Source organism: Monodelphis domestica, chromosome 2 (genome assembly GCF_027887165.1).
Source record: "Monodelphis domestica isolate mMonDom1 chromosome 2, mMonDom1.pri, whole genome shotgun sequence".
In the NCBI taxonomy this organism is placed as follows: domain Eukaryota; kingdom Metazoa; phylum Chordata; class Mammalia; order Didelphimorphia; family Didelphidae; genus Monodelphis; species Monodelphis domestica.
In genome coordinates, this window is record NC_077228.1 from 176,111,749 (window position 1) to 176,138,638 (window position 26,890).

Genomic DNA, 26,890 nt, shown 5'->3' on the forward strand with positions numbered 1-26,890 from the left:
GAGGTGATAGGTTTGCCCTCATTGGAAGTCTTCATCCAGAGGCCAACTTGTTTTTTAGGACTGGAGTCAAGGAAATTCTTAGTCAAATAAATATAGTTTGGATAAAATGACCCTTGAGGTCCCTTACAACCCTGAAATTCTGTTATTTTCACCACTGTATTCCCAGAAACATATTAAAACATATTTGACTCTTCTCTCACCCTCATCTCTCACATCTAATCAGGTACCAGGATTCTGTAGATTCCAAATCTGTCCCCTTCTTAATTCCCTTCTCCTTCCAGCCTTTATTACATCCTGGCCAAATACTGAATTAAATTCCTAGTTCGTGAGTGATGACCCACTCCAAATCATCCCATATACCACTATTTTAAACCAGATATTTCTCAGTTCAAAAACCCATTAGCTCCCCATTGCCCTACCCCCAAATAAAACCAAATTTCTTTAGCCTGGCATTCAAGGCCCTCCAGCATGCAGATCCAATTCAGGTCTCTAGCCTCACCTCACTACTCCCCTGTGGAACTGCACATTCCAGACTGGTCCCCATTCCTCTTGCTCATGCTATCCCTTCCATCTGGATTGCCTAATTCCTTATGTTCCACCTACTGAACTCTCTTCCTTTCAAGAGCCAGGTAAGATACCACTTTTTTCCCCCATGAATCGTTTCTGGGTCTGTCTTTTCAGGTTCTGAATATAATCTGCTTTCTATTGTTGTCATTTATGCACATGTATTTGTCTTAATAAAGGCAGTTAGTTGGCTCAGTGGAGAGAATACTGAGCCTGGAGTCCAGGAAGACTTGAGTTCCAATCTGGACTCACCAGCTGTGTCATTTAACCTCTATTTGTCTTAATCCAGTGGAGAAGGAAATGGCAAACCTGGTATCTTTGTGAAGAAAATCCCAAAGGCAGAATTGGGGTGTTATGCAGTCACAAAGAATTGGATGTGACTGAACAACAACAACCCATTTCTCAATCCCCTATCTGGGTATGCACTCCTGGAAGGCAGGGACCAGGCTCTGTTCATTGTTTTACCCCCATACCCACTGCAAGCCTCCAGCATAGTGCCTCTCATCTGGCTACTTCTTGGGAGATGTTTTCTGAATTGAACCCCATTCTCCATTCAGGTAGAAACTCCCCTGTGATTGAATGTTGGCAGTCAGTAACACAGGGGAAGCCTAATGATCTAGGATGCAGAGAGATCTCTGGTTTATCTAGTCCTTTGTGGGGGCAACTAGAGAGAAATTGGAGAAGACCTACAACAGGTGAAGTTTCTGGAAATCAAAAGATGGATGTGGGGGAAGCCAGAATGAGCCAAATAAAAACAGCAAATTCTGGTCTGTAAGCCATCAGGATCCATGAAGTTTCACTATTAATTCAATAAGCATTTATTAAATAATTGCCATGTGTAAGACCCATAGAGAGATACTGTGGAAAAAGCTGGCTTCACAACCAGGAGGACTTGGGTTCAAATCTCTTAAAGTCTTCAGTGTTTTAAGGTCAGAGATGTCAAATACTTGGCCTTCAGGCCATTTGCAGCCCCCAATACTCTAGAGTATCACCCAAGCCAGATTAAAATGTAATTGGATAATGGGTAGAGTAACTGGGTCAAGCCTGGAGTTGGGAGAACCAGGGTTCAATCTGGCCTCAAATACTTCCTAGCTGTGTGACCCTGAGCAAGTCACTTACCCTTGATTCCCTTGGCCCTCCTGCTTTTCCGTCCTAGAATTAATACTAAGACAGAAGGAAAGGGTTTGTTTGTTTTTAGCTTAATTGGGAAATATTTAACAAAACAAATAAAAATATAATAAAGCATAGAAAATATTAATAGATGGTTTTCTAAGTTAATATGTGGCCTGCAAGGATCCTAATTAATGAAAAGATAAATGGCTCACTTCTTTTTGAGTTCGACACCACTTTCTTAAAAATTAAAATAGGAGTTCTTAACTATTTTATGTTATGGGCCCCTTTGGCAGGTTGGTAAAGTCTATGGATAACTTCTCAGAATAATATTTTTAAATAATTGAAGGAAATGCAAAGTTCCAGTTAAAGGTTAATTAAAATAAAGATATAATTTTCCTCCATACAAATTCACAGATTCCCCAATTAAGGACTCCTGCTCTCTGATTATAAGTCACAAAGAATGTCTTGACCTGAATTGGCACAGAATGTTTCCTCATCTAGGAATCCAGATGGATGGATGGACGGGCAGATGGACAGACAGATAGATAGATGGATGAATGGATAGACAGACAGACAGATGATAGATGGGTAGATAGATGGATGGATGAATGGATGAGTGGATAGATGAGTAGATCGACAGACAGAAAGATAGCTATAGATACACACCTGTATAATCATAGATTCAATACTTCTCTCTGTCCCTGGGTGAAAGGCCCTGTGCTAGATGACAGAGACAAACCAAGTTTGGGGCCTAAGAAATTAGGCAAAGGTCCAAACTTTGGAAATAATATTCTAGGTCTAAGGACAAAGATTGGAATGTGAATATCTCCCCTATCCCAGTAGACTAAATATCTTAGGAAGTGGCACAGATGGTTAGGAAAAACAATCTTGAGAAAGAATATATTTTTGTACCCATTTAACCATGAGCTTGCTGAACCCCACAGTACTCATGCTCCCCCCCCCACTCCTTCATTCCTGTGGTTTTTTCCTTTATAAACCCTTCCCCTATTCAATAATCTTTGCTGGCATTAGTTATCAGCTACCAGTCCTTCTGACCCCCAAAAGATTCTAATTTGTCTAGTCTTTTATTTCTCGATCCTACCTAAGGGACCCTCGGCCCCGTCCTGAGCCTTTGGGGCTCTTCTCCCCCCTCTAGGCTCTAACAGCTAGGTGCTAGGGAGTTTACATTCTACTAAGAGGGGAGATTTGTGTAAGCTGAGAAGTAATTATGGGGTCAAATGGAGAGGGAGAGTTATAAACAGGTGGAGTGATGAAAGAAGGTTTCAAAGAGGAGGAAGCAATTGAAGGTAAAGATTCCAAGAGTGCAGGTTTGGAATAAGGGAGGTAGGCAGACAATGCAGTGTTGAGTTTGGGGAACCCTTCTGTGTAGTTGGCTATAATATAAGAGATAGAGCTGAGAGCAATATGAAATAAGATTGGAAAGTTGGATACTCATTTCTAGTGGAATCCCAAAATTGTTGAATCCTTTTGGAGACCAATGTGGTAGCATACATTGACAGTTTCAAACAATATCTCACTTTTTGACCCAGTAAATTCCATTTGGGGAAATATGCTTTCAAGGTGTTATCAAAAACAAACCAAGAGGCAGGTAAATAGCTCAGTGGAGAAAAGTACCAGGAGGATTTGGGTTCAAATCTATATATACTCAGATACATCCTACCTGTGTGATAAGTGATAAGTCACTTAATCTCTATTGCTTAGCCCTCACCACTGTTCTGCCTTGGAACTGATATGTGAATCAATTCTAAGAGAGAGAGTATGGGTTTTTTAAAAAATGAATGAACCAGAAAAAAGACCATCTATTCAAAGATCTTCCTAATATTATATATAGTTATAAATCTTAAAAACAGCCTAAATGGTAAATTTTGATGGTTGTAGTCAAGGAAACACAAGATAGGGCAAATGTAATGATAACCTTAACTAGAGGAGGGGATATGTCAGTTAGAAAGAAGAGCATGGATAAGGAACATGTTGTAGAAGTAAGATTTGACAAGACCTTGACAATTGATTGGACATGGGGGAAGGAGGGATGGAAAGAGAAATCACACGTGGATAATTCAGATCTGCAAATTTTTCTATCAACATTTTTATCACTGTCTGTAGGCTATGAAACGCTTCTAGCTAAGGCTAGAAGTGACTTTAGATTTCGCTCCACAATGCCCCTCCAATTTATTTCAGATGCGGTATTGGGAGACTGGAGACCACAGGCATGTGTTCCAAGAAGCTTAGAAGCTGGACTGTCTAAGAGACTTCATCCCTGCTCTAAGGCAACTGGATTGGGGAAGGAATGGCCTCCACTTCACCTCCCCTACCTTGATCATAGTTAGTGCTCTGGAAGATACAAGGTCTCTTATTCTCTGTACGCCTTCCTCATCTTCCTCACCATCACACAGGGAAATCCTTAGCTGCTTTCAAGGCTCAGTTTAAGGGAACCCCTTACATCTCTTACCAATTCCCACAAGTGGCTGGTACCCTGTCCTGAAATGATTTTGTTCTTTTTTTGTCTATAATTTGTCTGCATGTTGCTTCTTCCCAGTAAGACTGCATAAACCCCTGGAGGGCAGAGACTATCTCATTTTCATCTTTGTACCTAACACAGTGCCTGGCACCAATGAATGTCACTAATTGCCAGTGATGATGCAGAAATGTTCCCATACAGATCAGAACATGCTGGAAAGCCAGGGACAAAGTTCTGTTCCTGGGATACAATTACGGAAGTATTTACTTACTGAGTCACCTCCACACCATGCAGTCTCTACATATTTTCTCTTCAGGTCCCAGTGGAAAGTTGGATTTCACACCTGGAGCTTCTTGGGAAATTATGGCTTGTACTTGTATTCCTAGGACTTGGCACATGGTTGGTTGCTGTCCTTTGTACTCAAAGAAGACCAAAACGACATCTTTGGTGTCAACTTCTGGCTCTCACATAAATTGGATTTAAGTGAGGCAGAATTGCACAAAGTCCTCAGCCTGACTCTCTTTTTCAGAGTCATCCAAGTCCAGTGACAAGACCAAAGTCAAGACAACTGGTGAGGGCTTGGGATGCAGGGGATGACGCTTAGTGTTTTCAACGTCTAACCAAGCACTAAGTGCTCCACAGCACCAGCTTCTGCCACCTTTGTGGCCACTAGAACAAACTGTTCCTTTTTTTGCCAGGGTAAGTCTTCATGTACCTGGCGGTAAACACTCCCCTGAATCCCCCACAACTTTACATCTTGTCAGTAGTCCCAGGACTTAGTACATAGTATGTGCTTAATAAATGCTCCTTTTCTCTCTCTCTCGCTTTCTATCTACCTATTATGAAAAACAAGTGAATGGAACTCAAGATCCTACCTTTGTGAATCTTCCCATCAAGAATATGTCTATTTTCTTTTCCTTTCTTGAGGGAAAAAATTTTGAACCAAAATGACCAGTGTATATTTGTTTGTTTTGTTTAAAGATCTCCCTAGGGCATATGATTCTTAGTATTAATCCTACACACAACCAAAACAATAAAATATACCCACACCATGGAACCTTAGGATGGGGCAGCCTGTCATCTTCTTCCATGAAGAACTGTATTTGGAATTAGAGAACTTATGTCCAAATATATGCTTTGCAATTTACCATCTACATGACCTAGGGAAAATTATCAAACTTTTTTGGCTCTCCATTTGCTCATCTATAAAATAGGGCCTTAGCTATTAATAGTAGCTAATGGGCTAAGTGCTTTACAATTATTTTCTAATTTGATCCTCACAACGACCCTGGAAGGTAGATGCTATCATCACCCCCATTTTACAGATGAGGAAACTGAGGCAGAGATTAAGTGATTTGGCCAGGATCACACAGATGGTTAGCCTCTGAGGTTGGATTTGAACTTGGATCTTCCTTACTCCCAAGCCCAGGGTTCTATCTAATGCTTCACCTAATAGAAAAAGCACCCTTATGTGCAAAAGTATAGCAGCCCTTTTTGTTATGACAAAGAATTGGAAATTAAAGGACTGCCTATTAATTGGGGAATGACTGAATAAATTATGGTGCATGAATGCAATTTCAAAGAAACCTGGGAAGAATTAACTGATACAGAGGGGGGTGAACAGAATGAGAACAATTCATACAATACCAACGTTGTTAAGACAAATGCCTTTAAAATATTTTAGAACTCTGATCAATGCAAAAACCAACCATGAATTTCATGAGGCCAGTGTGTGCTATCTGCCTCCTGACTGAAAGCTATACATTTTCAGACATAGTTAATATGGTGACTTGTTTTGCTGTACTGTGCATATTTGTTATAAAACTTGTTTTTATTCTTTTTTTGGCAATTGGGAGGAATGGAGGGAGAGGAGGTTAGGGTTAGAATTTCTTCCCACCCCCCCACCCCCAAAAGAAATGAAAATGAAAAGAGAGTAGAAGACCAGAAAAAAAATCACATACAAGCAGGCCAGCTTTGAAAGTTACAAGTTGAATTTATTTTAGACTTTAAAAGCAAGCTCTATGATTTCACCTGTATATTTGATATCAAATTGCTTGCTTTCTCAAGGAGGTGGGAGGGATGGGAAGCAGAGAATTTGAAATCCAAAATTTTAAATGGAAACGTCCATTTTATTTGGTTTTTAAGTTTAGAATAAAAATACAAAAAATAAAAATGTTACACTAAATGAGCTATAAGGTCTCTTCCTGGTCCAAATCTGTGAGATATTATGATTTCTATAATCCGGAGACTAGGCACTATGAGGTTAACCTGGCTTGAGAAAGAGATTTATTTTATGCATCCCAGAAAATCTATGCTGCCTCCAAAGGGAGAGGTCAGGGGCATCCACCAGCCTTCACCACTTCCTTCTATCTCAAAGCCTTTGACTAGAGCACAGGCCAACTGAAGAACAAGGGTGCCACCTAATGGAGACAGCCAGGTCTCATGAACCATTCCTAGAACCCTTAGGTGATTCTTTCAAAGCCTCTGGACTGCCTCCATCCTAGTGGGACCAAACAACCAAACTATTAGTCCTTCCACTTCTCCCTAGCTCACTATGCTGAAGATGCATAAAGGTGCAGGACCCCAGGGGCCCAGCTACCTAAGGCTAGTCATCAGATATCTATGGTAGCAAGATATCCATGAAACCGTATTTTCTTCCTTTTTTTTTTGACACAGCTAATATAGGATTTTGTCTTTTATAATTATATATATTTAGAATAGGTTTTGTTTTTCTTGCCTTCTTAATGGTGGGGATGCGGGGAATTTAGAATAGAAAAAATTGAGTCACAAAAAAAACCCATTTTTTAAAAAGGCAAAAAAGAACAAGGCCTCTTTCTATATAGAATACCACAGGAGAGCCCATAGAGCTGAGAAAAAAACAGACCCAGGTCAGCCAGTCACACTCAGCATACCCTAGCATGTCATTTGGGGTATAGTGGGAGAAGATGGGAAAAGAAATGAAGTCCAGTAGAAGCTTTCCATCTTTTTTTCCCCAAAAGGAGAAAGGATCTAGATTTTCAAGGGAAAGCCAAATCTGAATGAACATCCAATTTGGAAAGACTTCTATGAACTGAGGCTGAGTGAAGAAAGAGCAAAAGTGAAAAAACATGTTCACTGACCCCCAATACTAAGAGATACCAGAATTTAGGTGACCTCTCAATGGCAGCCCTTTTAATCCTTGGAAAATAGGAGGAAGGTGGGGTGCAACTAGGTGGGTTAGTGGATAGAATACTAGGTCTAGAGACAGGAAATCCTGGGTTCAAACATGACCCCAGTAACTTCCTAGTTATGTGAACCTGGACAAGTCACTTAACCCCTGCTGCCTAGCCCTTACTGCTCTTCTGCCTTAGATCTGATACTTGTTCCACCTAAGTGTACTGAGGCCTCCATGCCCCCAATGGCCCAAGGAGGAGTTGAGGGGGTGGGCTCTGTAATGGGATGTAAAAGCACTATACCAGGATTGGAGACTTTAAGAGCTCTAGTCCTGGCTCTAAAACAAAAAAGCTGTGAATTTCTTTACCTCCCTGGGCCTGTCTCCTCCTCTGTAAAATGATGATAAGCTAGTATCTTCTAGCTCTGACATTATCCATGTTTCTGTTACAGATGAGGAAATGACCTCTTCAAGAAGTGATTTGGGATTTGAATTCAGATCCACCAGACTCCAGTCCAACTCTCTAATCTATGGTCAGCCAGAGGGACTAGTCATTCCATTCCCTTCCTTCCTAAACCACCTTTCTTTGCCTAGAGTGACAAAGTTAGATCTCAGCACCACTAAACACATATGCACAGAAGTATAATAGCAGCTACATTTATGTAGTAATGTGGTTTTCCTTTGACTTTCTCAAGAACTCTCAAGGGAGGTAACTATCATTATCCCCTTTTTATAGCTGAGGAAGCTGAGGGCAAAGAGTTCCTAGAGTCATCCATTTAGTGTCGGAGGCAGAATCTGAACCCAGGTCTTTTTGACACTAAGTCCAATATACTATCCAATGTGCCATTCTCTTAAGAAAGGAAAATTTCTCATTCTAAGCATTTACCTTCTTTTTGTCCTTGGGGAAGAGAGGTGAGGAACACTGTTGCATTCAACAAAACGAGCAAGTGGCTATTCTCAAATGGTTCTTCCAACAAAGCTCAACAACACAATGAATGAATTACCTTCCCTCAGCCCCTCTACAGAAGACTGCCCAATGTGGGCTGTCTTTATTATCAACAATTGCACATGGGTGTGCTTGTGAACACATTCATAGACACGTACTCTCGAGGATTCAAATGCATTTGGAACTGCCCCAATGCTCAATTTCAATCGACCAAGCACTCAGGTACCTTGAGATACACAGACAAAAGTGACTTGGCCTTGCCCTCAAGGAACTCCCATTCTATCAGGGAAGATAACACTTACAGATCCAAAATAGTTGGGGCAAGAGCAGAGACAGGGCCTCCAGCAGGCAGAAGAGAATCAGGGGAGGCTTCATGCAGAGGAACATGAGCCAAGTCTTGCGAGAATGGCCAAACACAGAAACATAGACACCTGCACACAGTCAATCTGGAAATGAGCAAGTGCCCAAGACCCCAATCAGCTCCCCTTTGGTCTTCCTGATCAAGGCTCTGCAGCTGTAGCTGGTGCCCGCACCCCTAGGCCTTGGCTGGCTCTAGGGTCAAGTTCTTCAGAAGCAGCTGAGGGCTCTAGGGAGTCACAGAGAACAGCTCTTGTCTCCTCCTTAAGCAAGCTGTCCTGTCCCTTCCTCTGGCTGATGATGGAATGGAGAAGGATTCCTGTTCAACACAAAGAGGGCAATGACTCAACTGGTGAGGGGAGAGGAGCTCCTTGAGAGATAGGCTTCTTGTTGTCTTTGAATTCCTAGCACTTACCCCAGTGCCTAATACACCAAAAGGAGGTAAGAGAGCCCTTACCTGCAGCCACGGAGACATTCAAGGACTCCACTTCTGGGGGAAGCTCTCGCCCAGGTAGGATGGTTAGCAAAATATGGCACAAGTTTCTGATCTCATGGGACAGGCCAGAACCTTCATTCCCTACAGGGAAGTGATGAGGCAGAAGAGATAGTATTATCCACAACCTGAGTTTTAGAAAACAAGAACATCAGGGATGTCATGTAATAAAGGGATATAAAGGAAAAAGACAAAACTGCAACAGGTATCCAACCTGGTTGCTGGACTCTTGTCACCCACCTAACACCAGGAGAGTAGATCTGTCCCAAAGAAACTCTAAACAACTGGTGATGGGAATGTCAGAGCACTGAGGAACTACAGACCCTGGGCAGCCCACAGTGCCAGCCACAAGCCAGCCTTGCTGAGCCTTAACCTGGCAAGGGAAAGGAGAACAGTGTGATTTCCTGATTTACTCACCAGGCTTTATCAAGAAACTATGCCATTAATCAAACATTTATTAAGGACCTTCTATGTACCAGGTGCTAGGCTAAATGCAAGGAATAAAAAGGCAAAAATATTTTTATTTTTCCCTACTCTTAAGAAGTTTACATTCTAGGAACAGTGGAATCTCACAAAGAGAGAATAAAAGGGGGCCTACACTGGGTTTTGTGTGAAAGAAATCAGGCTGTAGGCAAAGAATAATGCTGATGGATTAGGAAATTCCATCTCTTCTGCAAAGTTCTTGGAACCTGAGGGAGATTAGTAAGAGATTCTTCTGAATTCTTCTCTACCATTCCCCTTATTACATACAGCTGGTCCCTTGCCTGTCTTCCTTATTCTGAAAGGCTGGCTCCTCACTGCCCTGACCTGGTGCATGGGAAGGGGGGCTGCTAAATAAAGGACAACATTGCCTCCATGTGGCCAACAAGAGAGTCGCAGCTAAAAATTCAGTCAAAGATGTTCAAGGAGTTTATCAGCCTGATTTCTTCCCAAAGTCAAGTACAGTTCTGATATAAGCTAGCCAGGCACCAGCCAGACTGACAGGTGGGTTTAAGTAGTTTTTGAAAGAAGTCAAAACTATATTGAGTCATATGAAAAATGCTCTAAGTCATTATTGATTAGGGGAATGCAAATTAAAACAACTTCGAGGTACCATCTCACATCTGTCAGATTGACTTAAGTGATAGAGAGGATATAGAAAAATTGGACACTAATATACTGTTGGGAGAATTGTGAAATAATTCAACCATTTCAAAGAGAAATTTGGAACTATGGCCAAAGAGTAAAAAAAGCAAACCGTGTATATCCTCCGACTCAGGAATACTACTATTGGGTCTGTTCCCAAGGTAATTAGGGAAAGAGGAAAAGAACCTATATGTTCTAAAATATTTATAGCCATTGTCTTTATGGTGGCAAAGAGCTGGAAATTGATGGGATGTCCATAAATTAGTGAATGGCTAAATAAATTGTAGTATATAACTGCAAAAGAATACTACTTAGGCTATAAGAAATGATAAGCAACTTAATAAAAAAAAAAAACATGGCAAGACTTGCTTGAAATAATGCGGAATGAAACAAGCAGAACCAAAAGGACACTGAATATAGTAACAGCAATATTGTTCAAAGAGTAATTATGAATGACTAAGCTATTCTGAAGTAATGTGAACATTCAAATCAAATACAAAGCAATTATGAAGGAAAATGCAATCCATATCCAGAGAGATAACCAATATATGGAAGTTTATATTGAATAGCTCCACATCTATATATCAATATATAATATGTTGGCCTTCTCTAATGCAGGGCTGAGAGACAAATCAGAACTCAAAATGCAGCAAGAAATACATATATAAAATTTTTTTAAAGAAAATATTAAAAAAAAATGTCTTTAATTCTTTGCATTTCCCAGGGTCTGCAACACAATAGGAGCTTAATAAATGCTGGTTACACTGAATGGAATATAATTAAATTGAATACTCAAAAAAAAGGGGGTCTGATCTGGAACTCTCTTTGGTTAGAGCTCCAAAAAGCATGGATTCCTTCTCCTTTGGGCTGAACTGGGGTCCCTCCTTGGGAATGAGGATGCATCCCAAACACAATGCCAGACCTAGGAGATTCATCTGGGCCTGAAAAACTAATCTCCCTGAAGTCTAGAATGAAGTCTACATATAATAATAACATTACCATTTGTCAATCTCAGTTGTTCTATAGCTGGGTAATCAATTAATAAGCATTTAATAATTGCTTACTATGGCCAGGTATTGTGCAAAAAACAAACAATAACAAAGAAAACAGAAACAATCCTCTCCCTCTAGGAGTTCACATTTGAATGGGAGAGATGACAGCTTTCTAAATGAGGTAACCTTGTAGTAGATACAAGTATAACCCACTGCTAATTACCTTCAGCAAGCCTGGAAGATCATCAGTTGCAAAGACATCCATTACCTCCATGGTTCCTGCACTGGCCTTGCTAACCACTGGAGTCAGAGGACAACTGTAAAGTTCAGTTTCAGTTAGACATAACATATAGTAAGCACTTACTGAGTACAAGACACTAGGGACAAAATCAAAACAGTATTAGCTAGGGGCAGCTAGGTGGATAGAGCCAGGCCTGGAGATAGGAGGCCCTGGGTTCAAATTTAGCCTCAGATACTGTCTAGCTTTGTGACTCTGGGGAAGTCACTTAACCCCACTCCCCTAGGCCATACCACTCTTTTGCCTTGGAATCAACATTTACTAAGACAAAAGTAAAGATTTAAAAACAAAACAATAGTAGCCCTGAGAGTTCAAATTCTTCTGGGGAAGGGGTTCTCTACCTAGAGTCCATGGATAGATTTCAGAAGGGAAATAATAATTTATTTAGCATTTAATATGTGTCACGCACTATGTTCAGAGGGCATATGAACTTGGATAGGAAAAATTACAACTTATGTTACAAATAATAATACATCATATGATTACATTTTATTTTCAGTTTCCTTGGAGAGAGAGAGAGATGGATAAGATATCATGATATAGGGAGGGAAAGAGCCGAGTATGGCATCAGAGGACCTAGGTTCAAGTCAGCACTCTCTCACTTAGGATGTGAGTAATTCTGTGTTGGAAAATGGAGAGTGGAACAGATGACCTCTAAAATCTCTTCACGTTTTAAAGCTATGATCCTAGTTAAAAAAAAATATATATATATATATATATTATATATATATATTTGAGAAGGAAGGCAGAGGATTTGTGCCATATTACCCCAAAGTATGAAGTTAAGAAACCACAAATCCTCCTCACTCCTTACCTCCAAACCTGTACTTCCTCCAATTCAGTCCGGGAAGCTCTGGTCTCAAAGGAGATTAATGTAAATTGGGAAGAAGGTGGAAAGGGAAGGATTGAGTTTGGAAACAAACCGCAAATCTTCTTGGCCTATGAGTTTGGGCTGATGGACAAAAAGCTACTAGTTAGAGCCAAGGCCACAGGTCTAAGGAGCTGGAGTCATGGGGAAGGGGGGGTGGGGGGGGGAGAGGAGGGAGGAAGGAGAAGTATTTATAGGTGGTCAGTGAGGTTCGACCAGAGGTCAGGTTTCTCCCAGCTGAGCAGGAAAGGGGATAAGCCAAGGAGGCGGTGAATGTTTTACCTGTTTCTCCGGCTGGTAATAACCTTGTCCACGCCCAGAAAGTGTGCGGAGCGCAGCACTGCACCTAGGTTTCGAGGGTCTTGAATCTCTTCCAGTATTAACCACAGGCGTCGTGAGGCTGGATCCTCTCTTGGCTCATTCTCTCTGCCTTCTGGCCAGGCTTTGGGGAGCAGCGGGGCTACCTCCATGCACAAGCCCTGATGAATTTGGCCCCGGCAGAGGGCATCCAGCTCTCGCCGCCGCATCAGCTGCACAGGGATACCCAGAGCCTCGGCGTCTCGGGCCACCTCGGCCCGCGGCCCGGAGCCCACGACCCCCTTTTGGAGGAGGAGCCGGGTAACAGCCCGACGGGCGGCACGCAGAGCTAGGGTACAGGGCGCTAACCCGAACAGGATTTCCAACCTCGGGGCCGAGGGCAAGTCATCCTCCCGGAGGCGGAGCAGCTCTGCTCCCCCTGGCCGGGCCTCAGGTCGGGACCCCGACTTCCAGGGGGGCCTCCTCCGGGTGGAGCTGTCCCAAGAGAGGAGCCGCGTCGGGTGGAAGGCCAGAGCGCGCCGGACAGAAACTCCGGGCCATGCCGGCCGTAGTAACAGCATGGCCAGCACACCTGACATCCAGCAGCAGTCGAGTAAATGACGTAGAGGCCACTCACTCCAAGCCCGGAGGAGCGGGCCTCTGGAACCCGAGCAGGGTAGAGGTGCTAGGGGTCCTGGCTCCTTACTGTAGAGGTTCTGAATGGCCAGCACCTCCACCATGAAACACGCGCGGTGAGCGAAAACTAGCAGGTATGTGTCACGTGCTCCCGCACTCACGTGAACGGCCCTCCGTAGACCAAGCAAAGTAGGATTTGGGGCACTGCGTTAGGTAATCACTTAGCTCAGCTTGTGGTTTGTTCTCACAGCGCCACCTGCTGGGTCGGGGGAAGGCCTGGAATCCTTGGTCACATACTTTTAAACGTCGTGGCTTATAGGAGGTAAAGGTTTCATTACTCTTGTCCAGCCAGAACTAGCTTCATGCTCCCAGTGACCTATATTTCAGGCCTGAAATAGAAGGGCTGGGTAGGACTCTAGTGATGGGACAGTGTGTGGAATAAGACATCTATGCAAACACAAGTGCCAGTGGGATGATTTGATGATGATTTTATGCTCTTTCTCCTCTCCACCCTCCCATCCCTCCATCAACACCATGGATAGTTGGAATGATTACCTAGGTTTTTAAAACTCCTCTTCTCCCAGACCAAAAGAATTGGCTGGCACTCTGTGAAGGGCACTGTGTGTCCTGTATTTCACCTAACTACAAGCTCAAGAACAAAGTTTCCTCCTAACAGTGCATTGCCCTAATCTAATATTTTTTTGAAGCTTGCTTATATTTTCAACCTGAATCAGCAGGGGCTTAGAGGCCCCTTAAATTTATTACTCATTCTACTTATCGTTTTCATTTCTCTCCATCATCAGTAGGGCAGTCTGTCCCTACACCAACACCCAGTCCCTCTTCTCTCTCCCTCCAACCCTAAAAGCCATAGAGCTTCCCTTGGGTAGATGAACCTCTTGACTTAGGAGAGCCATATAATATACTATAAACCCCATCACTGTTGAAAGGAGTAAATGGAAATAAATTCTCAAAGCCCAAAGTTTGTTTTTTTCTCTTTTAATTCTAGAAGTGAAAAACTTCTTGGGAGATTGCTGCTGTGACCAGAGTGGAATAATCCCTCCAGAGCCCAGAATCAGATAGAATGGAAAAAAGATTAGTAGGAAGAAAGGAAATAGATACAGGAGAAAGGAAGGAAGTCTGGAGCCACAGATGAGGACCTGATTCCTGACCATAAGAGGAGGTAGAATAAAGAGAAAGAATAGTAAATACTGCTTCTGATCTTGGCCTCCTTCCCAAGAAGGAAAGGAGATAAAGTAGGAGGAAAAAGACCAATGAACCCCAAATAAGGAATATTGGGTAACAAATTAAGAAGTAGAATAGACAGGAACCCAACCACCCAGTTTTCATCTGTAAGTCATATCTGTATATGAAACAATTTGAGATTACCAAAAAAAAAATTTTTTTTTTTAGTCCTGGGGGCAGAAGAAGGAGGTCGAGTCCAGGGTTCAAAAATTAACACCTACAATCCAGATTTAGGAGCCAGGCAGTAAGGGTCCATCCCCCAGGCTCGGCTCCCAACCAGATGCTATGTCACCTGTTCCGTTGGCCTCATCTGGATGTCTCCAATCTGCAAACAGTACAGTGGAGTGGGCAAGACTTAAGCTCTCTCACCTATCTTCCCCAAGAAAAGGATCTCTCCAGAGCTAAAGAAGATCACTGAGAAATACCACACATAAACCCACCCACCCCCAAGCCTCCAATTTCACATATGGCTTTCTGGTAGTAGTTATTATAACAATCCCTCCCTCCAATCCAGAGAGAAATCAGTATAGATATTATGTATATGTGTTTCCCATTTCCATATCTTTTCTACTCCTCTACTGTGAAGTAATATTCAGGGATTCCCCTGGAGTCCCTAAAGGAACAATGATCAAGTCTAGACTCACCTGGACATGTGGTGGGGTGCTGAGGACAAAGATGACGGCTTCAGCTACATCCTCAGGTTTGAGACACTGAGAGCATCAGGAGAAGAGATGAGAGACCATTTCTACTCCTACTCTCCACCCCAATTCTCCCATACACTTGTCCTCTTCCTGATCTCAGCCCTTAGTCATGAGAGGCCTACTGATTATAGGACTTGGCCATTCTAGAAAATGACACTTTTGGCTACTGAAATTTGGGGGTTTAGGAAGTCAGTGACTTGAAGACCGGATTGAATCAAAAATTTTTAGAGCTGAAAGGTCCCTTAGAGATCATCTAGTCCAACCCCCGAATTTTATAGATGAGAAAAATGTAGCCCAAAGAGGTTAGGGCAAATGATTTGTACAATGTCACAAAGCAAGTCAGAAACAGAGCTGGGACTGGGTGGAATCCAGGTGGCCCAACTCCCAATCCAAGGCTCTCTGCATTATACTATGAGGCCTTGTCCTTTCCCCTTGGCTCAATGTCCAGCCCTTCAGATCCCACCTTCATGTGCTCGTAGGTCTCAGCTGCTTTCACAGGGTCCTGGTCATGAAGTTTGAAGGCGAATCCTGTCTCCACCACCCCAGGGGAGATGCACTGGAGGGGCAGAGGGTGCCTGCTCAGGGGATAAGTCTCCATTTCCACTACTCCTCCCCTTCCCATTCCTATCCCATGGGATGGAAAGAAAATCAACAAAAGAGAATAAGCCATGGCGAAGAGACCCACAATAAGAGACCCCCAAATATGCAGAAAAATAAATTGTCTAGGATTCAGAAATGACCCCTCACTGTCTAGCAGTCTTGTCCCCTCCACAAGGAACATCAAACCGTAATCTCCTGTCCTTGATCATATCAGCAACAATCCAAACCCATTTCATGGGAGCAGCCTTCTTGATGCAACCCTGCCTGAGGTCTTTCCTTCCCACCTCAGTGCCTTTGTTTAGTCATTTTGTCCTGGGTTGCAAGTGAGGAAACTGAGGCTTAGATCAGGACCATGAAAACAACAGCAGAGACAGGAAGAGACCCCTAACTTCTGTCTCATTCTGCCTACCACAACTGAATGTACTGTGCATTGAAAAAGGTGAACTGAATTCCCTCTAAGATAGAGATTCACCCGCCTCAAACCCCCCCGTGGGGCAAGTGTTCCCTCACTGTGGCTCGGATGTGGGTGTTGGCCTCTCGAAGTTCCTGCCGAAGTCCCTCGGTCAGTGCAGTAATGGCATACTTGGTTGCACTGTAGAAATGTACCACAGACTGGGGTACCACATGGTGACCAGACATGCTGTTGAGGAAGGGTGAAATTGGGGTATGAGATAAATTCATCCTTGTCCCACTATTTACTGCAAAGCCCTTCCTGGGACTGTTCCTCAGTTACTCTGTTCTCTCCTTACTCCAATATTTTGAATACCTCAGCTTCTTTGCCTACCCTTACTCTCCTGAATTTACTCACTATTCCTTTGACCTCTCTTTATTTGAACTATGCCTGAAACTTCCTTCTCTATCAATGGATTTTCATAGGATCACAGGATTTAGAGAGCTAACCCAGGGATTCTTAATTTTATTTGTGTTAAAGACCCCTACTCAGAATGTTGTAAAATAATTTAAGCAAGTGTAAAATTTTTGTTAGGAGCTAGTGAAAATAAAGATGTAAATTTTTCCCCTATCCAAGTTCATAAACCCTCTGTGATCCAGGGGCCCTTTGAGGGGACTCAAAATCATGAACAGAATTCTGGTCTAATGCAACCCTTTTATTTTACAAATGAGGAAACTGAGGTCCAGAGTGGATAGTTAGTTGACTTATCTAAGGCCACAGAGTTAGCAGAGTTGGGATCTGAACCCAGGTTCTCTGAATCCAAATCTGACTACCATGTTGCTCTCAATTTTTCTCATCATCTGAGTAGTTCCTGAAAGTCTACCTCCTCAAAGGAATCTTTCACAAGTCCTACCAAAAGCTTACCCTGTTCAGATCAATGACATAAATACTTCTGCTTTCTCCTCAGACACGTTTCTCAGTCTAATAGAATAACTAATGGTCAAACATTGCAAAACAATGGCATTGAACCACCCCTGCATCATCACCCACCCACTATTCACCTGTTGATGTTGATAATGTGTCCATCATCCACATTCCTCTCCTTCATGGATTGGTATGCCTCCCGGGTACAGATACTGACCGCCAATACATTCACCTGCAGGTGAGGATTGGGAACTGAGAAGCCCTACCAGGAATATTTTCAGGTTGGACCAGTCCACAATAAAACTGAATGAGTCTGGGAATGCTAACAGTGAAGGAGAAATGGCCTGGGATGATTGTATTTTTAGTAATTTTTTTTCTTCTGAAGATTCTTTAAAGTCATTGGAGGTGAGGAATGGGGGAGAGGAAGATTTATTTATTCTTGCACTTTTTTTTTTAAATGGCAGGTGTGATATTTGTGTGATATTTGAACCAAGTCATGACAGGCCCCAACTCCTAATCTCTATCCATCAAGCCTCACAGCATCTTTTCCCCAACCTGATGTATTTTTTTTTTAACAAAAAAGCTAACAGCATGCAAACTGGGTGATATCTCACAAATGGAGATCTGAAATGTTTGTATCATGTCTTGCCCTGCCCCCTCCTCAAGCTGTTAGCTCATCTCCAGAAAACACAAGCTCACTGTTCCACCAGGGCATCTGCCTGAATCCTACACTGGATGAAGGTGCTGAACAATTCCAGATGTAGCAAAAGATTGGTGCCTCCTTGTCTCTGTCCTTCCCCCATCCTTCTGAAGTAGTGTCTACTAGTGATTAAGAGAACAAGAGCTGGTGCCAAAATGTTGGAGGCCAAGGGACCAGGAAACCTCCCTCACACAACTATCTAGGAACCTCTATGAATGGGTTCACCCAGATCTGCTATGAACTCCCCATTTTACCTTCCATTCTATATATCATAGCCTCCATACTGGGTATCTCCTATTAAATGTTTTGCTCTCAGAATTTCTGGTGTCTCAGCCCTGTCCTTCCTTTCCCAGCAAAGTACTGGCAACAGAATGAGGAATCATGATAAACATCTTTCCCCAGTATCATCCTCCTCCCCCTCTAGCCCCACCTTTCCATACTTCCTACTATTATTTTCCTTCTATTCCCAGAAAAAGGTAGGTAAGGTGGAGATCTGAGGAAAATGTGAATTAAGACAGTTAATTATCCCCAAAGTTTACTCATCCTTGCATATAGGAGACACAGGCTAGCAGCCTCTTCCTCCTTTTGGCCCTTTCTCCAGCTTATCTACATGATATCCCACTAACCCTAAGCTCCTGGCCTAATTACAAAGTTGATTTAGCTTGTTAATGTGGGGGAGGGGGCAGGGGTCTGTACTCAGAGGTCCAGTGAATTACCTTTCTGTGCATCATCAAACCCACATCACCCTGATCTAACTTGTCCTAGCAAAGAGGGGCACTTCCAGAATCTCAATTCTCCAAAGAAAATGGCAAGTAAAGAACTGACTGTACTGTGGCCCCACCATAGCACATTCACTGCTCAAAGACAGAGAGAAGCCTTTCACCAGTTTTTCACATTTTTCCCCTCAAGGAGAGGGGCAACTGGCTAGGAGATTAGATGTTTCTTCTTATTAGATATCAGACCAAAGCCTCAGGAATGGAATACTCAAAGTTTGAACCTGCTTCAACTCCTATTGATATTGAGAAATAAGTCACATGGAGGAGGGGGGTGAAGTGCTCTGTCCCTCTGAGACTTTATGCCAGTAAGCTCTGTACTGAGCAAATATAAAAATAAAACAAAACACCAGGAAATAAGCCCTGGATGTAAGCAAAGAGTAAATTCTGAGCAGGCCAAATAGATTCCAAGAGAAAACATTTTAAACTATAGAAACAATTATTAATAGATCAAGGGATAGCTATGTGGCTCAGAGGATAGAGAGCTAGGCCTGGAGATGGGAGTCCTGGGTTCAAATCTGGACTCAGACCCCTCCTAGCTATGTGAGCCTAGGCAAGTCAGGATAAGTCAATTAATTCCAAATGGACTAGCCCTTACCACTCTTCTGCCTTGGAACCAGTATGTAATATTGATTCTAAGACAAGGTATGGGTTTATGAAAAATAAAAAAATCACTAGATCAGGAACAAAGATCTACTAGGGGGGGGGGGGGGTGAAGATGGTGAAGCCAGGCTTCCAGCAGAAAAGTAGAGAGTTGGAGGAGAAGAATCACAGGAAAATAGGACTTGCCCAGAATCACACAGAGCTAAGTCAGAGAAAGGCAAACCTAGAAGTTGTAAGAACTAATTCCCAGGACTGTGCTCTTTCTACTACACCAAAAGTCACGTTCCTTCTTGTCAAAAGGAATAGAATAAGTTTTAGGGGGAGGGAGAAACTACCTATATAGCCCAATCTTTTAAAGTACTTTCACATATATTCGTATTTAATCTTCATTGTGATTTAAGAAGAATTGTGCTTCTCTAGCAGAGAGCCTTGGAAAAAGCAGACAATTACCAAGTTTTGTTGAGATGAATTATTTTAAAGAAGAAGAAACTGGTGGTTCTTATAGAGAATAAGACCTAAGGTCATACAGCTAGCTACTGGCAGCTTCTGGGAAACAGAATATAGATCTTCTGATTCTTGGGCTGCTGCTTTTTTTTTTCCAGGCAGTAATATTTTCCCAAACTTATAAACTATGAAGAAATAGATATACAGCAAAACTCTGGGGCCAAAGGAAGCAGCAAGGCTAAATATGGTAGTTAAATAGAATGAGGGACTGAAGGGGATTATTAAATTTCCTTCTGTAGGGAGACACATGTCTTTACCAGGGCCTCATTTAGTAAATTCTGGTCCTGAATTATCCACTCCAAGAAGTTGATTGTTCCACAGCATACCCCATCCTCTAAGCAGGCAGGCTCCTCCTTTTCCCCCTATTCCCAACAAAAGCTACAGCTCTCACATTCAGCATATCTTTCCAGCCGCTGGTGTGGCCACTGAGTAGGGGCTCAGGCCGGGCCAGGCCAGCATTATTGATGCAGATATCCACACCGTTGTGCTGATTTCGGACAGCTGAGAACATGGATAGAATGTCCTCTTCATTGGACAGGTCACATTTGTAGGGGAGCAGAGTCCCAGGGTAGCCAGCACTCTTACATTCAGCAGCCAGTGTCTGGGAATAAAGAGAAAAAAATCTGGTCAAGGGACCAAAAGATATGAATTGTTAAGCTCTCTCCCTGGCAAGCCACAACTCTCTCTCCTTCTAGCATAATGTAGCCAGCCTCTGCCACAAAAAAATTCCTTTCCAGTGGTCACCACCAACTTCCCTCTCCACAACGAATGGTTCACTGTCTGAGTGATGAAAAGGCAGAGAGAGAAATGAAGCTGGAGTTAGGTCTTAGTGCCAGGCCTCAGCTCTCTTATCTATAAAATAGGGAAAGAATCTACCCAACCTCTAGTTGTAAGGGGGAGGACTGATCTAGACTACAAGGTAGAGAAAGGGATGGCAAGTAGATTGGGCAAAAGAATAATGTTAGTCTCCATTTGGAAACTCTTCTCACCTGCTCAGCAGCTCATCTCAACCTACTTTCCTCCATTCTGGCCAAAAAATTTCACTGAGCCAGTAACCATAGAGCTTCTAATCTCTACCCTGACAGACCAGGAGCTACTCTTCCTACTTCCCAGAAGGGATCTAGGAGCCACCAAAAAGCAGCTTCCCACCAACCTACCCCCTACTGGACAGGGAGAGAATGAAGTTCAGAAATTTCGCTCTAGAGTTCTTACAGATTTTTAAAAAGGCAGGAGAGGGCTATACCTAGCCTCAGTTCTTCTATCTAACCATCCAGTGACATACCATCCCTAATCTTCTCTCTCCTAATAAGAAGTGTCAAGTGTCCTGGATATATTCCCCCTTTAAGCTTTTTCTTTGGGATTGTAAAATAGGGGAGTTGGTGATATGAGCACGTGCCTCCTAGTGAGGCTCCCTGCAAGCTCCTGCTTCCCCAGGAAGGGTACAGGATATCCACTCTGCAGCTACAGGAACTCTAGAACAGTAGGAAACCCTGAAACAAAGACTCTAGGGAGCAAGGCCAAGACAGAGAAAGAATCAGATAATCCCTAGGTCCTTATGACACTACAAAGAAACTGTCCACGAGGTGCAGCAGCAGAAGGAAAACAAGCTGGTAGCTGGGGGGTGGGTAATGTCCATCTTCCCTGGGCACCTGGGTCCTATGAAAGACATATGGGTGCTTGAAATCCAGGTCAGCTATCTGCTAAGACCTGAGAGAGAGAGAGAGCTCCCTTCCTTTCCACCAGTAAAAGAACCCCCAAAACACATAATTCCTATGTCTCAGAAACAGCTTTTATTCCCTAATCTGACCAAGTACAGGAATACTTCCTTGCCAGGAAGCCAGGCCCCAGACAGTCCTATGTAGAGAGCAGGCACTAGCTTAAAAAAAAAAAAGTCAACTTATAGGTGAAGAAGCAAATGATTTGCAGTGGAAACCTGTGCCTCTCTCCATACCCACCCCTCTCCCAGATAAAGGCAAACATCCCTCCTTCTCTAGACTCATAATGGGCAGGCCAAAGCACTTCCCAACAGAATATTTTGGACTTTAGCCTTGGAGGAACAAGGAAAGAGTGAGGTAAAAAATCCCCATGGTAAAAGTCTGGGTGAAGGGGTCATGGAAATTCAATTCTCCTTATCACCCCCTTTCCATCATCCTTTCTAGTTTTCTGTAATTTTCCCTCCAGAGATCTCCAATAATTTCACTTGCCTCGACCCAGAGGCATTGTACAAAGATCCAAATAAAGACTGTGATCCTGGAGTTTACCCAGTTAGATTGAGAGCCTTCTTGGAACTCAATGACTGTTTCTCTGGGGTTGTTTAGTCCTGAAAAATATGACTATTTTGGTGTTAAAGGGCTAAAAACAGAAAACTAGTAAGATCTGGCCCTCTAGACACCAGGCTATACTGCCCACAGGTCTGGGACTGAGTATGCAGCTTTTAAGAACTGGCTGGAGTGGAGGGGGATGGTAAGGCAAAGGACAGGTGGAGCCAAGTGACCTTGAGAATATCTGAGAAGCTATAAAATGAACCAATGGTCAGTAGTGTCTAAGGCCAGGGACTCTGCCCAAGAAAGTAATAATCTTTCTCACAGACCTTTACCCACAAATCTCTACCTTTACCCCACTGGGACTTTGAACAAGGGATAAATGAAAAAGCAAGGAGCCAAGCAATAGCTCATAAGCCCCAGAAGAAATAAGATTATGGGCAAATTCAAATGTGATTTACCATAGAAAATGCCCTCTGTCCCTATGCTTTGGCTGCTCCCACTAACTCTGATTTCAACCTTTGCTGGGCTGTATTATCCACAGGGTACTTGATGTTCATAACCCCAATACAATCTGTTAGCTCTGTTGGAAGCTGGGACCCAGGTTATGGGAGTCTCTTCCTTGGGGTTCACATATTTAAACCTCAATTAAACACCTGTAATATATAGGATAGTGTAAATGACAGACATATTCCAAGTATCTTGGCTCCATAAAGGATTAATAAACTGTCAAGTAGTTCACCAAGTTGGGATTGGGAAGGAGATATTAACTCTCAGGAATCCTTCTCAGGCTAAAAGTGTGGTGATGGAGAGGGGAAGGAGAGTCTCTCTCAAACTTGCTGCCTAGTTCCACCTGACAGGTCTGGAATGACAAATCCAATAATGAGGTGAACATCCCCTTCTTCCCCCATCTCCCACCAAATATCTGATGGCTCCCCCACCTTTTCTTCTTGGCTTCCCAGTTGGCCAGTGTTCTCTTATTTCCTTTCTCTTTTGATCTAAATTCAGAGGGCTATGATTCATTCCATCAGTATGGATGTCCTGGAGGTAGGTTAAAAAATGCATCTACTAAGAGGAAACTATACCCGGAGGAAGTACCAGGTTTAGGGATGTGTTAGGAAAGATATGGGATTCCTAGCCTTTGAAAGCCACACAATCAGCTTCCAATCAGCTCTGATTATCTCCCTCACGTATCATCCTATTCTCTCTAGGAGAGAGGTTCTTTTCTGTTTTGTTTGTTTTTGTGCCCTAGTCCCCTTTGGCAATCTTGTGAGGGCTTATACACTCCTTAGAATCACCCTTTGAATATCCCAGATCCTAAAAACTCCAGTCAGTCCAGAACTCTCATCTTGTCAGGGCTTGCCTTCCCTCAGATCCCTGCAACTACAGCCTCCAAACTTCCCATCATAGCCTAGCCCTTTTACAGACACCCAATCCCAAATCCTGGAGAACATGGTCTGTCTGTCCCACAGCTCCTTCAAGATCAGAATCCCCAAACTCTAAATAAAGGACTGAAGAGTTTAGACCCCTGTACCTTAACACCCACACTTAGAGCCTAATAATACACATTTAACACAGTTAAAAAACACACTCATAAAAGTATACTCCCCAAATCTCCAGGTTAACTAACTTTCCCCACCCTCATAAGGAATTCCAAATTTCCACTGATCAGAAACCCCTCCCCCCAAATATCCACAATCAAGACTCCTGGGACATCAGTAAACCTGAAACTCCTTTCTATTACAACCCAACACATACATTTCCACTATTATGGCACCCCAAAACACAAAATCTTCATGGTCACAAGTCCCTAACCACATGGGGCACCTTAAACTCCCATAGATCGTAGCCCCTACCATATCTGTCCCTCAAATCAAACTTCCTAAGAGACCCTTGAACCTTAACCTCCCCCCACTAGTACAGTTCTCCAACACAGTCACAAAATATCCTCACTCCCCGCCCCAGGCACCCCAAATTCCCAAAGATCACAGCCCCAACTTCTTAGCCCCCCACCCACCCACCTCTATCCCTCCCCACAGCTCCCCAAAGCCATCCTCATACCATCTGGGCAGTCCCAGTCCCGCCCCTCCCTCCGGGAGTCCTCAGTTCTCCCCAGCTGCGGGCGGAGCAGTAGGTACCTCGATGTTGCTCACGGTGCGGGCGCACCCCAGCACCTTCAGCCCGCGTTGCACCAGGGCCCGGGCCACAGCCGCCCCGATGCCGGCGGAGGCACCCGTCACCAGCGCCAGCCGGCCCCGCCAGCGCTCCATGCTGGGGGTGCTGCAGTACTTCCGAACGCAGCAAGACGTGCTGGTCACGGACGCCAGCTTCGCCTCCTGCCCCAGCAACAGTTCCACCGTCTTCTCCGACTCTAGGGGGTTCATCTTCCTCGGGCCCTGGGACCAACTGGACCTCTTCGCTCCGCTCCGAGTCCAGCTGACCCTAACTCAGTTGGTAGGCCTGTCAGCCACCACTCAGATCCCACTCCGGCCCCACCCCAACCCCGCCTGCTCGGGCCGCAGCCCTCTCCACGCCCACCGTCTCCCAGCCCCGCTGTGCCAGAAGCTCCGCCCCCAGCGCGAGGGAGACTACTCGCCCGCCTTCTCCAGCCAGAAGTCCCGCCCCCAGCGCGAGGAAGAAGGCGTCGCCATACTCGGCCCCTCCCACATCTGAGGAGCAGGTCCGCCCCCCAGCGCGAGGAAGAAGGCGTCGCCATCTTCGGCCTCGCCTCAGGCGTTGTTCTGGACCGCGGGGTTTCCGCACCAACTCACCAGTCCCCATTCAGGTACCCGTGCCTGGGCATCCTGGGCCCTCACGCCGCCTTCAACGGCTCTAGAGCGTGGGCGTGCAACCCAGGCGGGCTTAGAGATTGTGCCTGTCTCCTGAACTAAAACCAGAAGATGGGGTGGAGATGGGGGAATGGCTCTAGCGTGAGGTCTCCAAGGGACCTCTGAGGTCACCTAGTCCAATCCCGGCACTTTACACAGGAGGAAACTAAGGCCCAGGGAGAGAAAGTGAACTTGCCCAAGGTCACACAGGTGACCATTCAGCCAACGTGCATCGACTTTCAGTGAGAGTATGATAGTGGCAGAACCAGAATTCGAACTCCAGGTTCTTTTACTCCAAGTTCAGTGCACTCCGGTGACCATTCTCCAGACTTATTCATTAAACATGTGTTTAAGAAGTAGTTAAATGATGCTGTGGATAGAAGAGTTGAATTTAGACTCAGGAAGACCCAAGTTAAGTTAAAATTTTGCCTCAAATCTCAGCATGTCCCTGGGCAAGTCACTTAATCACTGCTTGCTTCAGTTTCCTCTTCTGTAAAATAGGGATATTAATAGCACTTACCTCTCAGAGTTGCCATGAGGATCAAATGAAATGACATGTAACCCTCTTTGCAAACCTTAAAGTGCTATTCAAATACTATCCACCTATTATCATTATTATCAATTATGTGAACATATATCAGCATTCAATATGAAAGTATCAGAGTTGGAATTCAAACTCAGGTCCTTGGACTCCAAGTTCAGTAGGACAGTTGTCACTCTACTTTCTAAGAAGGGAAGAGAAAATGTTCTGCAGAAACCTTCTGTTCCTTTCTCTAGACCAGAAGGAAGGGTACAAGCTGAGCATTCTTTACTAAGAATCTTCCTGGGGTGGGGAACCACAGAGAGAAGATCAAGATGTGACTTGCCCCAAGACATATCAGGGAGGTGGGGCTGGGACAAGGGCTTCAGGAAGATAAACTGGAGGAGGTGGTTCTAATTGACAAAAGATGGGGAAAGTAGAGGCAAAAAACCGCTGGACTTGGAATCCTGAGACAAATAGGTTCAGATTCTGTCTCTGAATTACTAGTTGTCAGCCACATCCTGGTTTCATCTGTAAAATGGAATAATAACAGTAATGCCCACTTCATGGGTTGGGTTTAAAGCTTTTTTTTTTTTTTTAACCTGAAAGTCCTCTGTAAGTGTTGGCTATTATTCATAGGTTCCTTTTGAGGGTGAGATGACTGAGAGCCAGAGAACCAGAGAAGGGGAACATTCAGATATTAGCTCTGATACTGTGTGCCCCTGGGCAAGTCATAACCTCACAAAGTCTCATTTTCTGTATAAGAACTAGAGAGAGAACTGGATCCCTAGGGTCCCCAAATAGCTCTGAGTCTGTGAAACCTTTTTTCTCTTCCTCTTTATGCTTCTCTACCAAGGCACTGAAAGAACTTCTGGCCTCATCTAATCACAGAAGAAATTAGTCAGTGGTTGAGGAAGGTAAAAGCATCTCCACCTCTGCCCTGCTGGCTGATCTTAAGAAAGTCTCTTACCTAGTCTTCTATGCCAAGGAGGGTAGAGTAAGCAAAGAATCCAGGCCATAACTGAAATCATTTTGGCATTGATTTTTAGGACCAGGTACCTCTCTCTTGAAATGATGAGCTCTGGCCTGGAGATGAAATTAGATACTGCCACAAAGGAGACTAGGATGCAATACCAAGTCTTTGGATTCCTAAGTTTGTGCTTCATGTTTATCCATCTCACTCCTTGCCTCCTCTTACTTTAAAACCTATGTGGGGGTTCACATGGGATTGAGAGCCAGGCCTAGAGACGGGAGGTCCTGGGTTCAAATGTGACCTCAGACACTTCCTAGATGTGTGACCCTGGGCAAGGCACTTAACCCCCATTGCCTAGCCCTTATCACTCTTCTGCCTTGGAACCAATACACAATATTGATTCCAAGACAGAAGGTAAGGAATTTTACTAAAAATTTAAAAAACAAACAACAGCCTATATATTCGTGAGCACCCTCCCACCCCACCCCACATTCCCCAAAACTTTACAATCAGAAGGGAGAGGATCAGAATGATGTACATTCCAACTTTCA

General features: G+C 43.8%; 2 protein-coding genes across 3 annotated transcripts in view; both read right to left on the minus strand.

Annotated features, from left to right (window-relative positions):
- MRM1 (mitochondrial rRNA methyltransferase 1) overlaps positions 1–14,147 on the minus strand; it is a 54,958-nt gene extending 40,811 nt beyond the window's left edge. Inside the window, exons 1-5 of one of the 2 annotated variants that reach the window (XM_001370693.4) lie at positions 12,669–14,147; positions 11,444–11,537; positions 9,344–9,476; positions 9,068–9,187; positions 6,130–8,929 (exon numbers count right to left, since the gene is read on the minus strand). In XM_001370693.4, the coding sequence (XP_001370730.2) occupies positions 8,754–8,929; positions 9,068–9,187; positions 9,344–9,476; positions 11,444–11,537; positions 12,669–13,423 (1,278 nt within the window). In that variant the 5' untranslated portion in view covers positions 13,424–14,147 and the 3' untranslated portion in view covers positions 6,130–8,753. Of the gene's footprint in view, positions 1–6,129; positions 8,930–9,067; positions 9,188–9,343; positions 9,477–11,443; positions 11,538–12,668 lie in introns of those variants that run through there. The other variant, XM_056816466.1, reaches the window with a different exon arrangement.
- Positions 14,148–14,299: 152 nt separating this feature from the next.
- On the minus strand, positions 14,300–24,579 carry DHRS11 (dehydrogenase/reductase 11). Its single transcript, XM_056816467.1, has 7 exons — positions 24,157–24,579; positions 20,149–20,358; positions 17,315–17,409; positions 16,373–16,502; positions 15,726–15,818; positions 15,206–15,271; positions 14,300–14,886 (listed from the first exon to the last, which is right to left on the minus strand). The coding sequence occupies exons 1-7, from the start codon at positions 24,400–24,402 to the stop codon at positions 14,845–14,847; spliced, it is 882 nt and encodes a 293-aa protein (XP_056672445.1). The 5' UTR covers positions 24,403–24,579; the 3' UTR covers positions 14,300–14,844.
- Between the last annotated feature and the right edge of the window lie 2,311 nt (positions 24,580–26,890).

Bases quoted from the DNA above. Each gene is read 5' to 3' on its own strand.
- DHRS11 (XM_056816467.1), bottom strand. From the start codon at position 24,402: ATGAACCCCCTAGAGTCGGAGAAGACGGTGGAACTGTTGCTGGGGCAG. The intron at 20,359-24,156 runs GTACCTACTGCT...CTTTATTCCCAG, and splicing joins GCACCGTGAGCAACATCGAG to ACACTGGCTGCTGAATGTAA. The intron at 15,819-16,372 runs GTGAGGGAACAC...CTGCCCCTCCAG, and splicing joins ACACCCACATCCGAGCCACA to TGCATCTCCCCTGGGGTGGT.